At 38.6% G+C, this 19,917-nt stretch overlaps 1 protein-coding gene across 1 annotated transcript in view; it reads right to left on the reverse strand.

The window, feature by feature from the left end:
• Positions 1-19,917, reverse strand: part of RHOBTB3 (Rho related BTB domain containing 3) — a 64,188-nt gene that overhangs the window by 32,810 nt on the left and 11,461 nt on the right. The window contains exons 4-7 of the mRNA XM_010380597.2: positions 14,767-14,921; positions 10,904-11,015; positions 8,259-8,624; positions 369-481 (exon numbers count right to left, since the gene is read on the reverse strand). Coding sequence (XP_010378899.1) covers positions 369-481; positions 8,259-8,624; positions 10,904-11,015; positions 14,767-14,921 — 746 coding nt within the window. The remainder of the gene's footprint in view (positions 1-368; positions 482-8,258; positions 8,625-10,903; positions 11,016-14,766; positions 14,922-19,917) is intronic.

A 19,917-nucleotide genomic window follows, 5' to 3' on the forward strand; every position in this document is an offset into this window, starting at 1 on the left:
GTCTCTACAAAAAATATAAAAATTAGCCAGGTGTGGTGACATATATCTGTAGTCCCAGCTCCTTGGGAGGCTGAGGTGGGAGATGTCACTTGAGCTCAGGAGGTGGAGGCTGCAGTGAGCCAAGATCATGCCACAGCATTCCCACCTGGGCAACACAGTGAGACCCTGTTACACACACACACAAAATCTAAGATACAAATAACCCATGTTTATGTTTTAAATATTTAAATGGCAAAATATACTTAAGGGAAACATTTACATTTATATAGTATTTGACTCTTGTAACTGACTCAATTTTATATTCATCATAGTATGTGAGTTATAATTCAGAGAGTCAAAGTAAACTAACTTACAACAAATTAATTTACCTTTCCTGGTGTTTTTAAAATGCATTTAACTTTCTCGATTACATCTGAAACATCCCCAGAATCTTTCAACTTCTTCCTGATATCTTCTTCCAATTCTTCCCACTGAAAAGCACCTGTAAACAAATTAGTACATGCTGGATTTTTCTGTTAAATGAGGAAGTAACTAAAGTAAATCTCTTATTAAATACAACATTCCCTTTTTTTAGTGCTTTCTTTTAATTTTTCTTTACTATGTATATATCCTTATAACTATACTAAAACATTTAAACAGTACTCACATTTCAAAAAAATCAGTTTAACTTCCCCTAAATTATTTCTCAAAATCTGAAGTCTTCCTCCCTGGACTGCTGCTACTTCCCTGCAATAGGTGGCCAGCTAGTGATAACAGCAATGGTCTGAATATGAATTTCCATGCCAAGTGGTCCAGTGCCCAAATTATTTACTTGTCCTGAGTAAGAAGGTAGATGTGGTCTTTCCCAAGGGTGAATTAAATCTTACTAGTCATGGGCAGCAGTGACTATTATCAGGTACGGGAAAATGCAGCAGCTATAGAATGCATTCAGAAGGTCTCATGTATTGTCAGGGGCAGACTGGGAAGTTTGAGAGTCAACTCTACAAAACCAGCCTGAGGAAGGGAGCTACATCATCCATGTAGCTCATGTCATTGGAGCAAAATCACCCCACCGTCCCTTGCCTTTCCCCCAGTCCACTTCAAAACTCTCCCCAAGCTCATTTCTCCCACTCTGTCAGCCCCTTTTCCTCTATGTCTTACAAAATTCTTATGTTATGGTCAGCAAAAACTGACCTTTTCCCCAAGGACTTCTCTCACTTGGCCTGCAGCAACCTCCTATCCAACCTCTCTGCTCCCTAACAGCCTTTTCCCCTTCAAACCCATCCTATTACTCAAAGCTGGTGAGTTTTCAAAAGCATGAATCTGATCATGATATTCCAAGAGATTACCCGCATCCATCCTGTGATTTATGGAAGGTCCTATCTCATAAAAATAGAATTCAGGGAAGCCTCGTGTGGGCGGTATAGTTAGGAGACCTAGGATCCAGTTCTACCTCAGCTATTGACTACTAGTGAGACAAGTCACTTCGCCTCTCTGGGTAATTCGAGATCCTTTTCAATCTGCTCTCAGTTTATTTCTTCTGCTATTTTCCTTCCTGTATTCAGCACTCACCAGATGCATTCATGGATACTGGGGTATGAGGCAGGCACATAAACACTTATTAAACCAATGAGATCAGGCAATTGCAGCCAGTCTGGAACCAAATCCAATCGGAAGAGGCAGACTGCAAGTCCAGAAGCTCTCAGGCTCTTTACAGCTGAGCCCGGCAGCACTGAGCACTATTGCGCATCCTTTCAACTTCTCCCCACCTGGCCGTCCTAATACTTAGACATTGTGTCCTGGGGGAGGGAGTCAAATGATATGTAGCATTTGCCGTTTCTGTGATGCTACCAACATGACATCACAGAACAAGGAAATGGGGATGATAAACACAACTGGGCTCTCACAAGCTGGTGCCAGCTCCAGCACACCACTGCTTCTTTCTGCCTTTGCTAGAGCTTTTTATGCCTTCACTGATTGCTCCCCTTCCTCCTCAAATTCCCAAAGCTGTGTAGTGTAGAAGAGCTCTATGATTTCTGTTTCTCTTTTTCTGCATGAATGCTTTTTAACTCTGTGGCCACATCCTCTTTTTCCATCTCATAGATTCTTTGGATTGTATCACCAGAAAATTTAATGTGCACACAAACATTAAAGTCAGTATAACAATGTCAGAGCATAAAAACCCCTTAGAAGCCAACAGATCCCAGATCAAGAAAATTACTCTATGCCAGTGACTATCAACCACACCTGTGTATTATAAATACCTGGGATCTTTTATAAAATACCATCAGAGGAGGTCTCATCTCCAGATCAAGTAAATTAGAATTTCTGGGCCTGAAGCCCCTGGCATCAGTGTTGTAAAATCCTCCCTGGTGACCCCAATGTGCATTGTATGCTGCTGATGTTTCCCTTTAAAAATTTCAGCCACTGAGTTCGAGACCAGCCTGGCTAACATGGGGAAGCCCCGTCTCTACTAAAAATACAAAAATTAGCAGGGCATGGTGGTATGTGCCTGCAATCCCAGCTACTCGGGAGGCTGAGGCAGGAGATCTGCTTGAACCCAGGAGGCAGAGATTTCAGTGAGCCGTGATCATGCCACTGCACTCCAGCGGGAGCAACAGAGTGAGACACCGTCTCAAAAAAAAAAAAAAAAAAAAAGAGGAAAAAGGAAAGAAATTTCAGCCATTACCGAAACCCAGTGTTAGTGGTATGCAGAAACGAGAAAAGGGAACATGTAGGTATTTTTTATTGTCTATACTCATCCAGTCTAAAGAAGAACACAAGTACTGTCTCTGTGTTCTCTTACATACTTACATATGTAAAAGTTACATTGTTATTTAAGTAAAAGCATATTAACTAAAAAACACCTATAAAATATCTCCATTCAGAAGATTATCTAAAAGCAAGCAAGCAAGCAAGCATCAAATAATCTAAGTAGATGGAATTAGTAGCAGGTAAATCCCCACAGGCCACTGAATTGTCTGAGAACACACACAGGAAGAATCAATCATTGAAAATGAAAGTAAGACTAATTCTCAAGAGCACAGTGATGATTGGGCTGTTTTCATAATTAGAAACATTAATCAAGTCATCTTTGAAACTTTCAGGTCCTAATAAGCCAATAATACTTTCCTTTTATTTTTCCAGTGGTAAAAACATTTAACATCAGATTTACCCTCTTAGCAAACTTTTAAGTATATAATACAATATCATTAACAATAGGCAAAATGTCATACAGCAGGTCTCCAGAACTTACTCATCTTGCATAACTTTACTGATCGACTGACTGCAGACAAGGGCAGGATGACATCTTGCATCACTGACTGGGATTTTCTTTAGTTAACTTCTTAAAGCACTGAATTCACTTAGACTTTTAGAGCCCATGGTATACTCATGTATACTGCACTGTGTTTTTATGCAATACAGAAAAGGGCATGCCATGGAATAATTCTAAGAACTGGAGAATGCTATGCAAACTGAAGATGAAAGCTTTCTTCTACATATTTGTTTACTCTGATGGTATTTCAATAAGTGATGTGAAACTCTAAGGGCCATCTGTGGCAGGAAGAGCTCAAAGCTAAATTCTTGAGGTTCTTACAATTACTTCACTTCCTAACCATCTCAGATCATGTGACTCAAGAATGTGCAAGCATAAGACTGTATCAAGTATTATAAGAATGTTACAATTGTATGCCATGTAAGAATTACTCCCTGAAGACCAGGAATGGGCTGGCTTCACTTATCACATTACTCCTTGTTCCTTAGGATTAGTAGTTAAGTACTTACATGTTACGCAGTGTTTGTTGTTATTCAATAGAAAACTAACATATACAAAACAGACATACCTTGACTGTGTCTATTGAATCAAAAATTTGAATAGGAATATATAGGTGTAAAATGTTAACTGGACTGTTGTTAAACAGGTCCCTCCTAAATAACGACCCAAATGTTCATGGTGACACAATACACACCAAATTTCAAATTCCTAAATGTTAAAAAAAGCATGTTATTTAAAAAGAATTAAGATATTCTTTGTAATTTGGTTCTTTTAAAAAAAAAAAAAAGGACAGGAGATAGGCTTATTACAATTTTCTAGCCCATGTTTGCTCAAGGCAAATATTCCTGAACCCACAATGGAGTTCAACCTCTGCTTTACCAACTCATCTGATGGGAACACAAACAAACAACTCCTGTCTTCAATGGTTCTCTAGCATAATCCAAGGGCAGACCACAGCACTTCTGTGGGAAAACCACTGCAAAACTGTGCCTTAACACTTGTATTCTACTCACAGGTTTAAAACTGTTTAAAAAAAAAAAAAAAAAAAAAAAAAAAAAGCCTGGCCCATTTATTGAAGTCTTTGAGAAAAATGTAGGTTTAAAATTTTTGTTTGATTTGATTACAAAATATATGGTTTCAAAACCAGTATCACTTATTCATACACAAACGACCAGAGGATCAAACAAAACAATAAATGTTTAGACATTTTCTGTTGATAGTGGAATCTGGGTAATTTTTTTTCTCTTAATTTTCAGCATTTTTCAAAATTGTCTTTTCTGTGCAAATATAGCTTTGATATCTCTTTTTAACATAATGTAAATGAAACCTTTCCTTGAGCCAGAGGTTGTAATCTGTAAATAATTAAAGAATAATAGATAGATACCTGCAGAACCAGTTATTTTCACTTTTCCTTAACCAGCATCTGGGTCTCTGCAGCCCCAGGTCAACGGCCCGTGCCCCTGCTCAGAGCAGACAGCATCTCCGGCTTTGGCCATGACATACAAGGAGAGATCACAGCCGAAATGGAACGGGTCAGTGTCAGGTTAAGAAGCCAGGACTCTGAACTGGTTGAAGACCTGTAGCTCAGCAGGCTCTCCACACCATCATGCCTGCCTGCTCTCTGATCCCTATTCCAGGCTTACTTAATTTCCACCCAACCACTAGGCATCCACTTTTCCTCATGTCAGGCAGGGGACACACAGGGCACTGAGAGTCCCAGTTCCAAATAGCCCTGCCTCAGTCAGCCTTGCAGCTTACCCCATTTTTACTTTGAATCCTAAGCTGATAACTTGGTAGCCTTCCTAGGCCTCTGCACTGAATTCTAGGCCCTAGTTTGCTGGCTTTGGCTGGTTCCCAGTTCTTCCAAAACCAGGTATTCTAGCTGCTTCTGGTAGTCCAGAGATCCAGCACCACCTGGGAGACTGACTACTGGAAACACAGAATCTCATGCCCCACTCCAGGCAACTGAATCAGAATCTCCACAGGAACAAGATCCTCAGATGATCTGCATACACTTTAAGGTTTGAAAAGCACTGGTCTAGACGATGAAGGGCCAAGGGCAGGGCCACCCATTGTCTGAATGTTGGCCTTCCTGAGGCTGATCGCCAGGGTAATGGGACCTCCTGATTGAATGCCTGTCTTGGCTGCACTGTTCCACCCTCCAACCATCATCAGAGATGAGCTTTCTAAAGCCCAGACTGATCATGCTTAAAACTCTAACACAAGTCTAAGAGCAGCAGGAACAGCTTCCACAGACCTTGCCCACCTCATCACCCACCAGCCATCACCTTTCACTCTATGCTCCAGCCATGAGAAATGGCCTGTGATCCCTGGAAAGCAGCAGCTACCTAGGATTACATTTTTACTAATGCAAATGTCCCCAGTATATTAACAGTATATATACTGTTTGAAAGAGTTCAAACAGTATCAGAATGAATGCACAAAAATTTTACAACAGGTAAATGACTCTGGGGAAAGGGTCTGGGGTAAAAGGATAACTCTTTTCTTTTCTTTCCCTTTTTTTCCATCTGCCTGTATTAATTTTGCAATTAAATAAAGCACTCCCCTTAGGAGAAAGCTAGGCAGGATCAACCACTGGAGATACATCTAGCTATTTTACTGCTACTATATTAAAAAGAATATAAGACTTCAGAGTGCTCATGTGTCTTTGAAAGTAGTCACTCATAATTTTGGAAACCTGCCGAATAATTCACGTAATTTCAACAGAAAATTATCATAAAAAAGTTACGTCCCTCACAGTTCCTTAAACATATGATTAAAAACATTTTTTTCTCTTAACATGTAAACATGTTAGTTTTTCAGAATCTTAAGCTCTGAACTGTGACATTCTAAGTTTAGATGTTAAAATCTATAGTACTAAATGAAGTCTTTAAGTAGTTTGGCTTACTGATATGATGATGCCCGGCTACTGGAGCCTACTCTTTAATTCAACTAAAACTTATAGAGAACCCATTGAAGGCAATGTGCTGTGTGTGTGTTGTACAGGTGCTTAATTTATGCCTTTTCCAAGCCAATATTTCACTAACCTAGCACCACATTCTACACCACATTTTTATCCACATAAATCTGCATGCTGCAACTATACTTTTCAAAATCATAATTTAAGTTTTAACTTATAAAATTACATGACCACAACCCACATGAACAAAGTAATATCTTATTTTAAATATCAATTACTTAAATAAAGGCTGCCCCAAATTTCCCTACCTGTAGGAAATGATACTCGTTTTGCAAACCTTAAACTTTTTATCTGTTCCCAATTAGGCTTTATTGGAAGCCTAAAAACAAATTAATTATAAATGTTTCTCCAGACACATTGCAGAGCAGGAGTGACTTAGCCTAACAGGTCATCGGTACATGATTTGAAGTGGGTAAAGAAAATTAAAGACAGGAGTTCTCAGAAAACTTATATTTAGATGCTTACATTAAAATTCATTTTACCTCTGTTCTTTTCCATTCTTACACGGGACACTTAGATGTAAGACCTTCGATTCATTTGCTAAAATGACTCAGATAGAACTTCTATCTTTAAAATGTAGTTGCTGCTGAGTTTTTAAAAGGGCAAAGAGAAAAATACTTGATAAACTAAATCTTAAAAAGAAAGGGCACAGAAAAGAAAAAAAAAAGTAACGTCTATGATAGTCATGGCCAAAGTTAATCAGACCTCAACTAACACTGGATATTGATTTCCAGTTCCTAAGCTGAATGCAACTCTCTCTTTGACGCCCTACAAAATCTTAAGAGTCGAACCAAAGAGTGAATAGCTAGGTTTTAAGGTATAGACATTTGATTTCATTCACTCTTGGAATATTTTATGTCTTTAAAACTAAATTGGACAATAAATTCTCAGATTTCATATTTTGGATGTTTTTTAAGGAAATAAAATATTAACATACCTGTTTGGTAGATTATTGTTTTTACAAGTAGATTTAAAACCAAGGCAAATACAAAAACATATGAAAAGATGCTTGATATCACTAATCATTTAGGGAAATGCAAATCAATACCAAAATTAGATATCATGTCATACCCATTAAGATGGCTACCATTAAAAAAAATAAATAGCAAGTGTTGGCAAGGATGTGGAGAAACTGGAACCCTTGTGCACAGTTTGTAGGCACGTGAAGTCGTATAGCTACAGTGGAAAACAGTGTGACAGTTCTGTAAAAAATCAAAAATAGAATTACCATAGGATCCAGCAATTCCACTTCTGCATATATATGCAAACAAAAAATAAAAGCAGAGTCTCAAAAGAGATATTTGTACACTATGTTCACAGTAGTATTATTCACAATTGCAGCAACAGCGGAAGCAACCCATTCATGCATGGATGAATGAATGGGTAAACAAAATGTGGTCTATATGTACCACAGAGTATTATCGACCTCAAAAGGAAGAAAATCCTGATACACACCACAACTTGGATGAACCTTTAAGACATTATGCTAAGTAAAATAAGTCAATCACAAAATGACAAATACCGTATGATTCCACTTACATGAGGCACTTAGGAGAGTTAAAATCACAGAGACAGAAAGTAGAATGGTGGCTGTCAGTGGCAGGAAAGAGGGTGGAATGGGGAATCATTGTTTAATGGGTAGAGAGTTTTAGTTTTAAAAGATGAAAAGAACTAGGGACATGGATGGTGCCGATAGTTACACAACATTATGAATGTGTTTAATTCCACTGAACTGTGTTCTTAAAAATGGTTAAGGTAGTAAAATTTATGTTCTACGTATTTTACCACAATAAAATCTTATGAAATTGATAGGAAAAAGATGAGGCAAGTACATTTGTAAGGAAAACAGAAAGCTTGGATCAATTCCTATATATAAAGCAAATAATATTTCATGTATAATCTTCATCCCAGATGGTAGGAAAAGATCAGTGTAAAACTAACCAGTACCCTTAAGCACCACAGGCACATGTCATTTCCAAAGCTTATGAGATTGTAAGTAACCAGAACCACTTGACAAGATACCTGAATAAATGAAGCGAAGGATGTCTGATAAACAAGAACAGAAGAGGGCGTCTTTAACAATGACTCGTAATGGTGGGTTGCCTGAAGATTCCTGGCTAGCACCTGGAAATGCAGTATCTCTGTTTATAGCAAAGAGATCCTGGGTAGTTCGGATGATACTGGAATCTTGAATGTCAGTGGGACTCTTCACATTGAAAAGCAGCATGAAAACATGGCTTACAGCGCAGAGAACAATCTTGTGGGCCTCTACAACTTCCTTTAAATCGGGGTTGTAAAATACCACATCCACACACTGGCAGCAGAACAGCAAGTTATTTAAGTCAGAGTTATAATGTGACGCTTCAGCCTTTAAGACAGGCATTTTTTCTGTTTTGAAAAAGAAAATAAAAATAATAAACTCCTTTCAGGTTTACAGACCCAATAATCTCATGTTTACTTTAAATACAATTGTATAATATTTTAAAAGATTATTAGGTTAAACCATAAGAAACAGCCAATATTTAACCATTCTTTGATGCACAAAAACAGCAAATTTGTACAGCTTAACCTAATTTATAAACACATATAAACTAATTATTCAGGAACTATAGAATTTTATAACACAGACACACAAATACTATGTTTATTTACATTTTATAGAGTAAATGGAAAACCTACTAATGACATATGGAGCAATAAAATAACATTTCTTCTTACTTGTGTGTCCCAAAATAAAACAAACCACCAAATACCGAACTTGAGTATTTCATAGTCATCACTCTTTACTTCTACCTGATTTTAAAAGTTCAGAGTACTGAATAAGTTCCGAAGAACCCAACCTCACATCTGAAGTCCTTTTCCTCTTGGGACCAGAAGCAGAGGTAGAGGGCTGAGCTGTTAAAATTCTGCAACTTCTCAAAGTCAAGGCTCACTGTCTTGAACGCTATTGTTGGAAAACATTTTGACCCCTTTATTTGGATTCCAAAACTGGTACTTTTCCTTCTAGTAAAATGCTTCAGCAAAAGTGCTGACCCAGCTCCCTAATTTCTAATAGAGGATAACCTTCAGTATACTAGTTTGATCACCAATAGAGATGAGCCCTCAATCAACTCAGAATACCTACACTCCAGGCCCTCTCCACCGATCCTAACTGTAAAACATCTGCCTATATCACTTAGTGCCCCCACATGAAGACCCACACAAGAGATTTCTTTTTTGTTTTTTTTTGAGACAGAGTCTCACTGGAGTGCAGTGGTATGATCTCGGCTCACTGTAACCTCTGCCTCCCCAGTTCACGCAGTTCTCCTGCCTCAGCCTCCCGAGTAGCTGGGACTACAGGTGTCACCATCACGCCCGGCTAATTTTTGTATTTTTAGTAGAAACAGGGTTTCACCATGTTGGCCAGGCTGGTCTGGAACTCCTGACCCCTGCTGATCTGCCCACTTTGGCCTCCCAAAGTGCTGGGATTATAGGCATGAGCCACCACGCCTGGGCCCAGATATTTCTTTTAGAGCTAAATGACATGTAATGTTTTCCTTTCTCCGAGGATGTAGTATGTTTTGTCTTCTTGATTAATGAGAACTAAGAACTATCTACATTATTTATCTGGTCATTTCCCACTCATTTTCTAATCCAGAAAGGATTTAATGCCCAAGGGTTTGCAACCTAATAGACCATGTCTCCCCTTTCCCTTTGCACACCAGGAAATTCAAAGCCAAATGTGTATCATTTAGATTTATATGTGGTCTATACAGCTGCACTTTTTTAAAGAGATGAGGTCTCTTAAATTCCAAAGGATATTGATCCAATAAAGTGCTATGTTACTATTTCTATTATAAAATCATGCAGAAAATTCTGATAACAGTTGATATAATTTATTTTTAAGTTTATTTGCCCTGAACTTTGTATTAAAAATACTTTCAAACATTCAAAAAAGTTGAAAGAACGATGCAATGAACACACATATACCCTTCACATATATCCATCACCTGGATTTTGCAATTATTAACATTTTATTTTCCCCTTATCTCTAGAAAGACAGAAAGACACACACATGCAAACACACACACACACACACACACACACACACACACACACACACACACAGCTACACAGCTGAAATATTTAAAAGTTGCAGTCATCAGGATGCTTCGGCTCTAAAATACTTTCACCTTCATCTCCTGGGAATAGGAACATTCTCCTATTCATCACAATACCATTATGATACATAAGAAAACTAACAGTAATTACATGATATAATCTAATTTCCAGTCTGTATTAAAATTAACCCATGTTGCAGGAGCATCTTCTAGATATTTTTATTGAACCAGTATCCAATCAAGGTTCATGCATTGCATTTAGTAGTTATTTAGCATTAGACTTTAATCTAGAACAGCTCTCCACCCACGACACATATTATTTTTAGAATCTATAGGCTCATTTTTTAAAGCAGTATTTCTCAAAATGTGATTCAAGTACCAATCTGCTTCTGCATCATCTGGGAAGTTGATTAATGTAGATTCTAGGCCCTATCCAAGGTTGACAGAATCAGAATGTCAGGTAAGCTCTGAGGATGCTCAAGTTTGAGAACAATTGCTCTAAGACCTGTGAGAAAGGATCTGTAATGAATGTCCAATGAATGTGTACACATTGGCTAAGAAATGCACCTGGTTGTTCAAGTTGAGGTGGTCTAATTCCATGAAACGAGTTGCTCATTTTTCTTTTCTTCATTTTTTCACTTGTCTTCTGATTTAAGGCTTGAATCATAAAATACTCCAACTAAAACAGGAATCAAATTTTAATTGAAGATCCAACAAAACTATATATCCAACATGAAAATTTGTATCCGAAGTCAACTGTCAAACGTTTTAAATGTCAGTACCATGTATATGTATGCATTAGCAAACACATATAAACAATTTTTTTATTTAAAAAAATGAATCTAGTGGAGCAGATTGTGCCTTCTCTGAACATAAATAAACTATCCACTCAAGAAGGAGTTGTTATTAATCATTCTGCCACAAAGACACATGCACTGTTCACAGCAGCAAAGACACAGAATCAACCTAAATGTCCATCAACAATAGACTGGATAAAGAAAACATGGTGCATACACACGATGGAATACTACGCAGACATAAAAAGAATGAAATGATGTCCTTTGCAGCAAAATGGATGGAGCCAGAGGCCATTATCCTAAACGAACTAACAGGAACAAGAAACCAAATACCACATGTTCTCACTTGTAAGTGGGAGCTAAACATTGAGTACCTATGGACACAAAGAAGTGACGAGCAGACACCAGGGCCTACTTGAGAGGGTGGTAGGAGGAGGGTTAGGATCAGAAAACTACCTACCATGTACTATGCTTATTACCTAGTTGGTGGAATAATCTGAACACCAAACTCCTGTGACACACAATTTATCTATATAACAAACATATGCCCCTGAATCTAAGTTCTTTTTTTCTTAAAAGAAGGAATTGTTGGTTCCCTTTTTTAAATTTTATGTATATATATATATATACACATATATATATATATTTTAATTTTAGAAATGGAGTATCGCTATGTTGCTCAACCTAGACTCAAACTCCTGGACTCAAGGGATCCTTCCGCCTCAGCCTTCCAAGTCACTGGGATTATAAGCGCATGCCATCCCACGCAGCTACTCTCTTGAATACTCAAGAAACTCAATCTCTACAATTGTGACGCTACTAATAATTTTCTCAGTGGGCAACCACCACAGTTAATATTAGTGAAACTCAAAGCAGGAACAGATCTGCCTCTGTGTCTACAGACGTTCCCATGAGCAGGAAACCTTACTTTCTTCTCTTGAACAAATTTCTTTAAAATCTGTCCTTCACAAATTAAAAATCTCACTCAGGTGCATTTACATAGCTTCAGGCCTGTGCCCTAGCTTGCAAGGCCTGGGACAGAAGTCCAAAAGGAGGCCCACCCACCACATACCTAAATATTTAAATGCTGTAAATAAAGAAAACAAACCGTAATATATATAAGATATTCCATACTTCTGCTTTGACAAATACATCATCATAAAAGCCTTGCAGACAAGATTTATATTTAAATTCTCAGATTCTTCAGAGGTTCATACAGCAAAAGGAGAACTGGTCCCTAATTCCTGAGCCCTAAGACCACCCATTCTCTTCTCACCTCCTGCTCTAACTCATGCTTTAAAGAGCTCTGTGCACAGATGTGGACATCCAAGCTCTGTCCACCGCCCCTCCCCCATTCCCTATAAAGACTCACCACTGGGTCACTGGACAGGCCTAGGGGTGCATATACCAGCCATGTGGTCCACCATCAGGAGGACTGTCCCAGGAAAATGGCCTGCACAGGTCGAAATAGGCCTAAGACCAGTGGCCAGAGAATTCTGGGGTACTGGGTTTGGGAGCATAGTCCTAGCACTACTCCACAGACCCTTCTGTGTGGATGGAAATGTTCTGTAATATATGCATTATATAATACAGTAGCCACTAGCCACATGTAGCCATAGAGTACCTAAAATATGGTTCATATGCTTGAAGAACTGAATTTTACTTGGTTTTATTTTATTTCAATTCACTTATATATAAATAGCCACATGTAGCCAGTGGCTGCCATACTGGACACGCAGGTCTAGAAAGGAATGAAGTCCACCAGCTCCAGGTGGGCACAACCCTTGGCTCCACTGACTTGTACCCTGTGGGGAAGGGTGCGACTGGAGGACGGACAGATGGAGCTCTCTAAAGCTGGAAGGCAGGCGGCTTTCTCTCTGGCCTAGGTCTAAGGGTAGTACTGCAGAGCTCTTCAACCTTGACCCTTAAATGCAGATTTTCAATGCTCCTTTTATTCTAACATCATCTCCATCCATATGCTTGCCAATGCCATTCTATTTTACACTTGAGATCCCAGTTGTACTTTACTAGAAAGTAAAGCATCTAAAGAGAGATCATTCTGATCTTGTTTCCATATTCCCATCAGGTCTTAAGTTAAGGAAAAAAGAAACTGCCATGTCTTTCTCCCAACCTTGGCCACATCAATCCTCATTATACCTCTAACCCTAATTGCAACATTAGATATTAGGAAGAAAGAGAAAAAAGGAGCCAGAAGAAGAGAAAGAGAGGAGAGAAAATGGGAGTGGGAAGGTGGAAAGAGTGATCCTGGGAATTTCAGGTTCAGGATCCTGGAACAGGGAGCAAGGAGTCCTGTGGCTTCCATGGGAACGGCCTCCCCTCAACAAATAAACCAAATCTAATACATGAAACTATCTGACAAATGAACCTTCACAACAAGCAAAACCAAACCATCGTTTTGCTCTCCAGCTCCCCAGGTATTTTAGGAAATGTACCATTCTTAGCCAAATTAAGATTTTTAAAAAGCCACTAGAATATAATCTGCTTGACAGGAAGATTAAATCTCTCTTATCCACCTTTCTACTCACTGCTCATCACTATAAATGAATGCAACAAAAGTTTCTCACAGCCATTGATAATATCAATATTGTGAGTATATCTTCCTTAACATTGTAATATTAATGTTTCTTTATATCATTGGGTAAATAAAAGCCATTTATATTTGATGGAAATTAGCAGCATTTATATTTGGTCTTTATTTTACCCATTTACACAAATTACACTTCTGTAGTCATCTGTGGAACCTCAACATTTCAACATGAATTTACATAATGACTACTGGGGCATATTGGAAAGAGTACATGGTGAAGAGCTAGGGAACTGATGAGGGATGCCAAAGTGCTCCTGCGTAAAGCAGGTTTTCTTTGCTTTTAACTTCTCATCCATGTATATCAGATTTGTCTGTTGAGAGGAGTTGCTTCTTAGAGGTTTGGAAATGTAGTTTCTATGTCAGCAAATTCTTAAATGATACAACTCCACAGTATTCTCCAAGGACGTTACAGTCCTAATACTATATGGGAAGTGCTGTGTGTTAAGATCAGTATCAAAATGACTGCAGAACCCAATATGCACCACTGCAACCAAGCAAGCAGACTTGCTCCCACATACCCAACAAGTAGCTATTTGTGTAAGTAGCTCCTCTGAATCTGTTTGAGCTACAACAAAATTAGGAGTATACAAAATTTTGCCAAAGCACACACAGAGGAAGAAAAATTATTTTTTTCAACTAGTAGATGGAAATGAAAGAGAACTTTCAGGGCCTGCTGGCTTAGGCGGCCAGGCTCATTCAGCTGTATAAAGATGACTATTAAAACTGGCATCACAGGTTTGGGTAAGTAAACATGCTTTTGATACACACAACAAAGATTACTAAAGATCACCAAATGAAAAATTCCAAAATACCATATTAGATAATAGAAAAGGTTTCATTTGGAGAAAAAAATAAAATTATAATTTTATTCTGATAAAACCTCTGCCACTCACTCTCATTTTATTTCTCCAGGTTAAGTAAGACAAACCATGCTTTTAAATCTGAAGTTCTAACTGATGTTCTAGAAAATACCTAATGAGCCAACCTGACAAATAACTTTATACTTAATAGGAATTTCCACTTACCACTCCTCCAAAATATTTTCCTATGTAGAAGTCATCAAGGCTGTGGAGTTCAAGATAGGTCGCTCCTAGTTCTTTCGCAAGTTGGATCCCTTCGGTTGTACTAACACAGCTCCCTCTGTCTGAGGTACACAGTGGGCATGTACAAGGTAATTCTTCTGAGAAAACTGAATTTTAAAACCAAGAGTTTTGGAATTAACAGGAAAAAAAATGGTACACAGACAATCTGAACATTAAACAACAAACTAAGAGCTCATACCACAGCCACAGTTCAAAAGCCTTCAGTATATCCATTACCCACTAAACCCTGAATAAAAAGTGTCAATGACCATAGGAAGGTCCCTAAATAAACAAGCAGTCACTGCAAGAATAATAAATAGCATTTTAGAAAATAGAAGAATTTAAAAGTAGGTGAATGGATATTAACAAATAACCAGTACTCGTGGGCCTGCTTCTTTTTACACAACCTTGACATCCTGAATATCGATATTTCTAGGCCAGTAGAAAAGAAGATAAATGTAACAACTTGATTGCCATGGAGAGCATAGAAAACAGTGGATTTGCTTTTTTAATATAATAAACTTTAAATCTATTTACGAAGTTTGAGTAAACCTTATACTTCTATTGTAACAGAACCTTCAATCTGACCTGATTTTCCAGGCAACAAAATTGTCACTCTCTTTGTAAACTTCATATGAAGTACATTCCTATTAATTCAGACATTTTCATCATTAAACTCTAAAGCATTCAACTTCAATCATTCTTTATCTTTTCCTTTAAGATTAAAAACTGAAGGAATAAAAAGTATTAACTCAAAAAATGAAATGTCCCAAGATTCACAGTTGTATCATGTATACATCTATGGCTAGGAAGGTGGGAGAACAATCTATCTATTAAGAACATCCCTAGCAAGGCTAAAAATATATGTTTAACTCCATATTTGTCAGCCAGATTTGTTATGTATCGTGACCACAACATCAGATGTGTCACCATTCAAAACGGCTGCCAGATCAAAAGCGAGTACATTCATTTCCAGAAATGCATGTTGTTGTAGATTGGCTTCCCATGGGGAGGAAGACTCTAAGATGAAGAGTGGTGTGGAGAAGGTTAATTGGCGAGTGATCCTGGGAATAACCCTTCTCGGGGGTGAGGAATGCAAGACTGGGTAGAGGGAAAATTGGAATTGCAGTCCTGTTGGAACAGGGACCAAAGCTGATCCTACAGGAGGCTCTGGAGCTTAGATGGTCTTTTAGAGTTGTTCCTCATTTGGGGAGGAGGTAGCTGAGCTGTACCCTATCCCTAAATCGACCAGTAATCAGACAAGGACTAAACCCCTGGAGCAGGCATAACTTGGGCATGGCAGCTCCCATCGGCACAGACTAATGCATGGAAAGGGGATCACGTGTGCACCACCAGCAGCCAACAAGCCCCAATAACTGAGGCAGTAAGTGCATTGGCCCTGAAAGGACATTTGAGCAACTCCCTATCACATATGCAGCAACTTCCCTATGAATGAACTGCACACAGATGGAGCAGATATATGTAAATATTGGGTATATGCGAATTATATTTAGTGTATATGCATACCATGTATGTAAGAATGCACATAAACATGCACCCACACATGCACACAGACACATATGACTTAGATAATTTTAGCTTCACTGAAAGCATTTTGGAGCTCAGAAGCCATATATTCATATTCTCATTTTGCAGAGGAAGAAACTGAGGCTCAGAGAGGTTATGTGACTTTTCCAAGTCTCTTTGTGGCTTAGAGATAAACAATCATAACACTGCTACTTGCTTCACCTGAAAATAAAAGTGACACCAAAAGAAAAAATAAAGATATACTTTTAGTAAAGAATTACTGATTCCAAAGATACAGTGATTTAAACGTTAAACTTGAGTTCTCTAAATTATGCCATAAATTCGAATTTGAGATTTTACTTTTACTTTTTCTAAGATCATCTTAAGTTTGGAGCAAATAAAGTTTTCATACAGAATTTAGCCTATCTTGAAAAATAGTATGTTGGTGTTTAACATTCTTTACAAAGCCTTTGTAAACAGTGCCTTTGGTTTTCTGAAAACAGAGGCCTTCTTATATCTACAAAGGTCTCCTTATGTTGATGGAATGGAGTGGGTAGGCAGATCATCTTATTAAACTTTATTTCTGGACAGAAATCAAGCAGAGACAGGAGTGTTTCAAGTGGAAAAATGAAGTGAACATAACGTAAAATAATTTTTAACAATCTTGATTTGAGGGAGAAAATACAACTAATTTCAGGTTTATGCTAGTGGGGTGGGTTTTCCACTGTGCATGGTGGTAAGCAACTTACCTACACAGGTTCCTAGAAAGTGCCCTGTAACTCTTCTACGTCACTGAAGACATTTGTTTTCGTTCACTCACCAGAAAGGAAAAAAATGTCTAGTCATTCTACACCATATTATGCTGTAACTGTGTTGAAACTTAGCTACTTACCCTTTATCTGGATTCTAAAATCTTACTTCTTAAAACCTTCTAGAGAGGCTTTTGTTTCTAAATAGTTACTTTGTGGTTCTCTTTTGAACCATTCCTATATTCTTCAATATCAAGCAGCTATACGATCTAAGATTCCAAGTAGAAGTCTGACTTGTATTGGTTATAGCAGGAGAACCAATTCTGAATTAAATTAATTTAACCATTTAATCAGAAACAAGCAGAGGAACCAAACTAATTTTAAACTGTAGTGCCGCATGGTCATGTGACTGAATCAGTGCTACACTTCTAGCTAACATTATAGTCTTTTTTTCCCTTACATGCTTAAGATGTTATCATAAAATGCTGTCTATTTTTTTTTAAAGCAAGCACAATGTAACTCTGACATTCAAATGGGTAACATCTCTTTGAACAGTAGTGGCTTTGAGAACCTGTCAGTTAATTCTTACAACACTGCCACTGCTTGGAAGTTTTAGAAATTCTTTTCAAAAATTCTAGCCTAGTAAAGGACCAGGCTCCACTGGAGTTTCAAAAATAACTGAAAGGATGACTGTCTTTGGGAGCTTAAAGCTATGCATACATTCTAAGCACATTCTGAAAAAAAAAAAATCTCTTTTCAAGATAGATTCAATATTTCGTACAAGCTGAAAATTTATTCTGAGCCAAATATGATGAAGATATCCATAGGGTCAAGGTTGTCAAAAAACATGGGTAACAAACGAAAGAAATGAGACTGGACTATATTTGCTGAATTCTTTTTAATTTTAAAAAGAATTTCAAGAAGCTGAGCATGATGGCATGTGCTTAATTCCAGTTACTTGGGAGGCTGAGGTAGGAGGATCTCTTGAGCTCAGAAGTTGGGGGCCAGCTTGGTCAACATTGTGAAATCCCATCTCCATTTTTTTATTTTTTAAATTTTTATGTATTTATTTATTTATTTTGAGATAGGGTCTCACTCTGTCCCCAGGCTGGAGTGCAGTGGTATGATCTCTGGCTCAAGTGATCCTCCCACCGCAGTCTACCTAGCAGCTGGAACTACTGGTGTGCATCACCATACTTGGCTAATTTTCATATTTTTACTAGAGACGGGGTTTCACCATGTTGCCCAGGCTGGTCTAGAACTCTTGATCGCAAGTGATCCTCCCACTTCAGCCTCCCAAAGTGCTGGGACTGCAGGTATGAGTCACCATGGCCAGCCCCATCTCTATTTAAAACAAAAAACAAACAAACAAAAAGGTAAAAAGAATTGCAAGGGAATTATAAGGAGAGTACCCAGCACAGCTTCATGTATTCCAAGGGACGGATGGGGGAAGCCATTAAAGGTCCTTGAGTTGAATAGCCAGATTTAGCTTTGTAATTACTTTATAATTACATCTTGTATGGCAAATTAATTTCATCTTGTTAGTGAAACCGATGTTTTCGCTTACTTAGATCATCCATAAAACCATTCACTCACTGAATAAATGTTTAGTGAGCACCTACCACACATCAAGTACCAAGGATATAAAAATGAAATGATAAAAAAACTCATAGTCAACTGAGACAAGATAGACATGACTGCAAACAGTTATAATATAGCATAATAAGCACTGAAATAAAGGTGTCCAAAGCCACCACAGAACAGAGGAGAGAAAGTTAACTGTCTGGGGGGGATTACGGAAGGCTTCACAGAAAGTGTAATGATTTAAAAGGTAAGTGTGAATTCGCTATGCTGATATGACAGGGGCTGTGTAGAGGGGCACTACAGTTAAGAATACAGCATATACAGAGGACGGGGTGTGAGAAGAAAGGAAAACATTCATTTTCAGTTTCAAGATGGAAAGCTAAGCTCACACTGTGATCTCCCCTCCCTGCCAAATCACAGAGATGATGAAATAAAGGGGGAAGGAGGGAGAGAAGAAAGAAGGAGAGAGGGAGGGGGAAAGGAGTAAGGGAGGAAGAAAGGAAAGAAGGAAGGGGGAGAGAGGATAGATGCATTGTCTCATGCCTGTAATCCTAGCACTTTGGGGGCTGAGGTAGGTGGATAACTTGAGGTCAGGAGTTTGAGACCAGCCTGGCCAATATGATGAAACTCCATCTCTACTAAAAATACAGAAATTACCCAGGCATGGTGGTTCATACCTATAATTGCAGTTACTTAGGAGGCTGAGGCAGGAGAATCACTTGAACCTGAGAGGTGGAGGTTGCAGTGAGCTGAGATCATGCCACCACACTCCAGTCTGGGCGACAGAGTGACACTCTGTCTCAAAAAAAAAAAAAAAAAAAAATGGGGGGAGGGGAAGAACAGAGGGAAGGAGGGAAGAGGGGAGGAAAGAAGGAAGGGAGGGAGGGAGAAAGAGAGAGAGGGAAGCAGGAAGGACTGAATAGACAGCAACACTCAAAAACTAGAGGGGAAACCTCATCAGCTCAGAAACTAGCAGTGCCTGAGAGAATGAAGGCAGGCAGCACAGGACAAAAGAGGCCTCCTGAAGCTCTGAGTACAGGTTCACACTGCAGCCACATCCATAGCGCTCTCTGCTCAACAATGCGGGGAGCAAGAAGGAGGAGGAGGCCCAAAGGCAAATGACTGGGGATGAGTGGGAGAACCCCCATGGAAGCAGCCAGGCCTGTTGATCCTGGGTGTTTTCCTACTTACACCCCCATCCCCAGACAGCACTTGGGCAGAGAAAGAGGAAGGC

The sequence above is a fragment of the Rhinopithecus roxellana genome, chromosome 3, assembly GCF_007565055.1.
Source record: "Rhinopithecus roxellana isolate Shanxi Qingling chromosome 3, ASM756505v1, whole genome shotgun sequence".
Lineage (NCBI taxonomy): Eukaryota > Metazoa > Chordata > Mammalia > Primates > Cercopithecidae > Rhinopithecus > Rhinopithecus roxellana.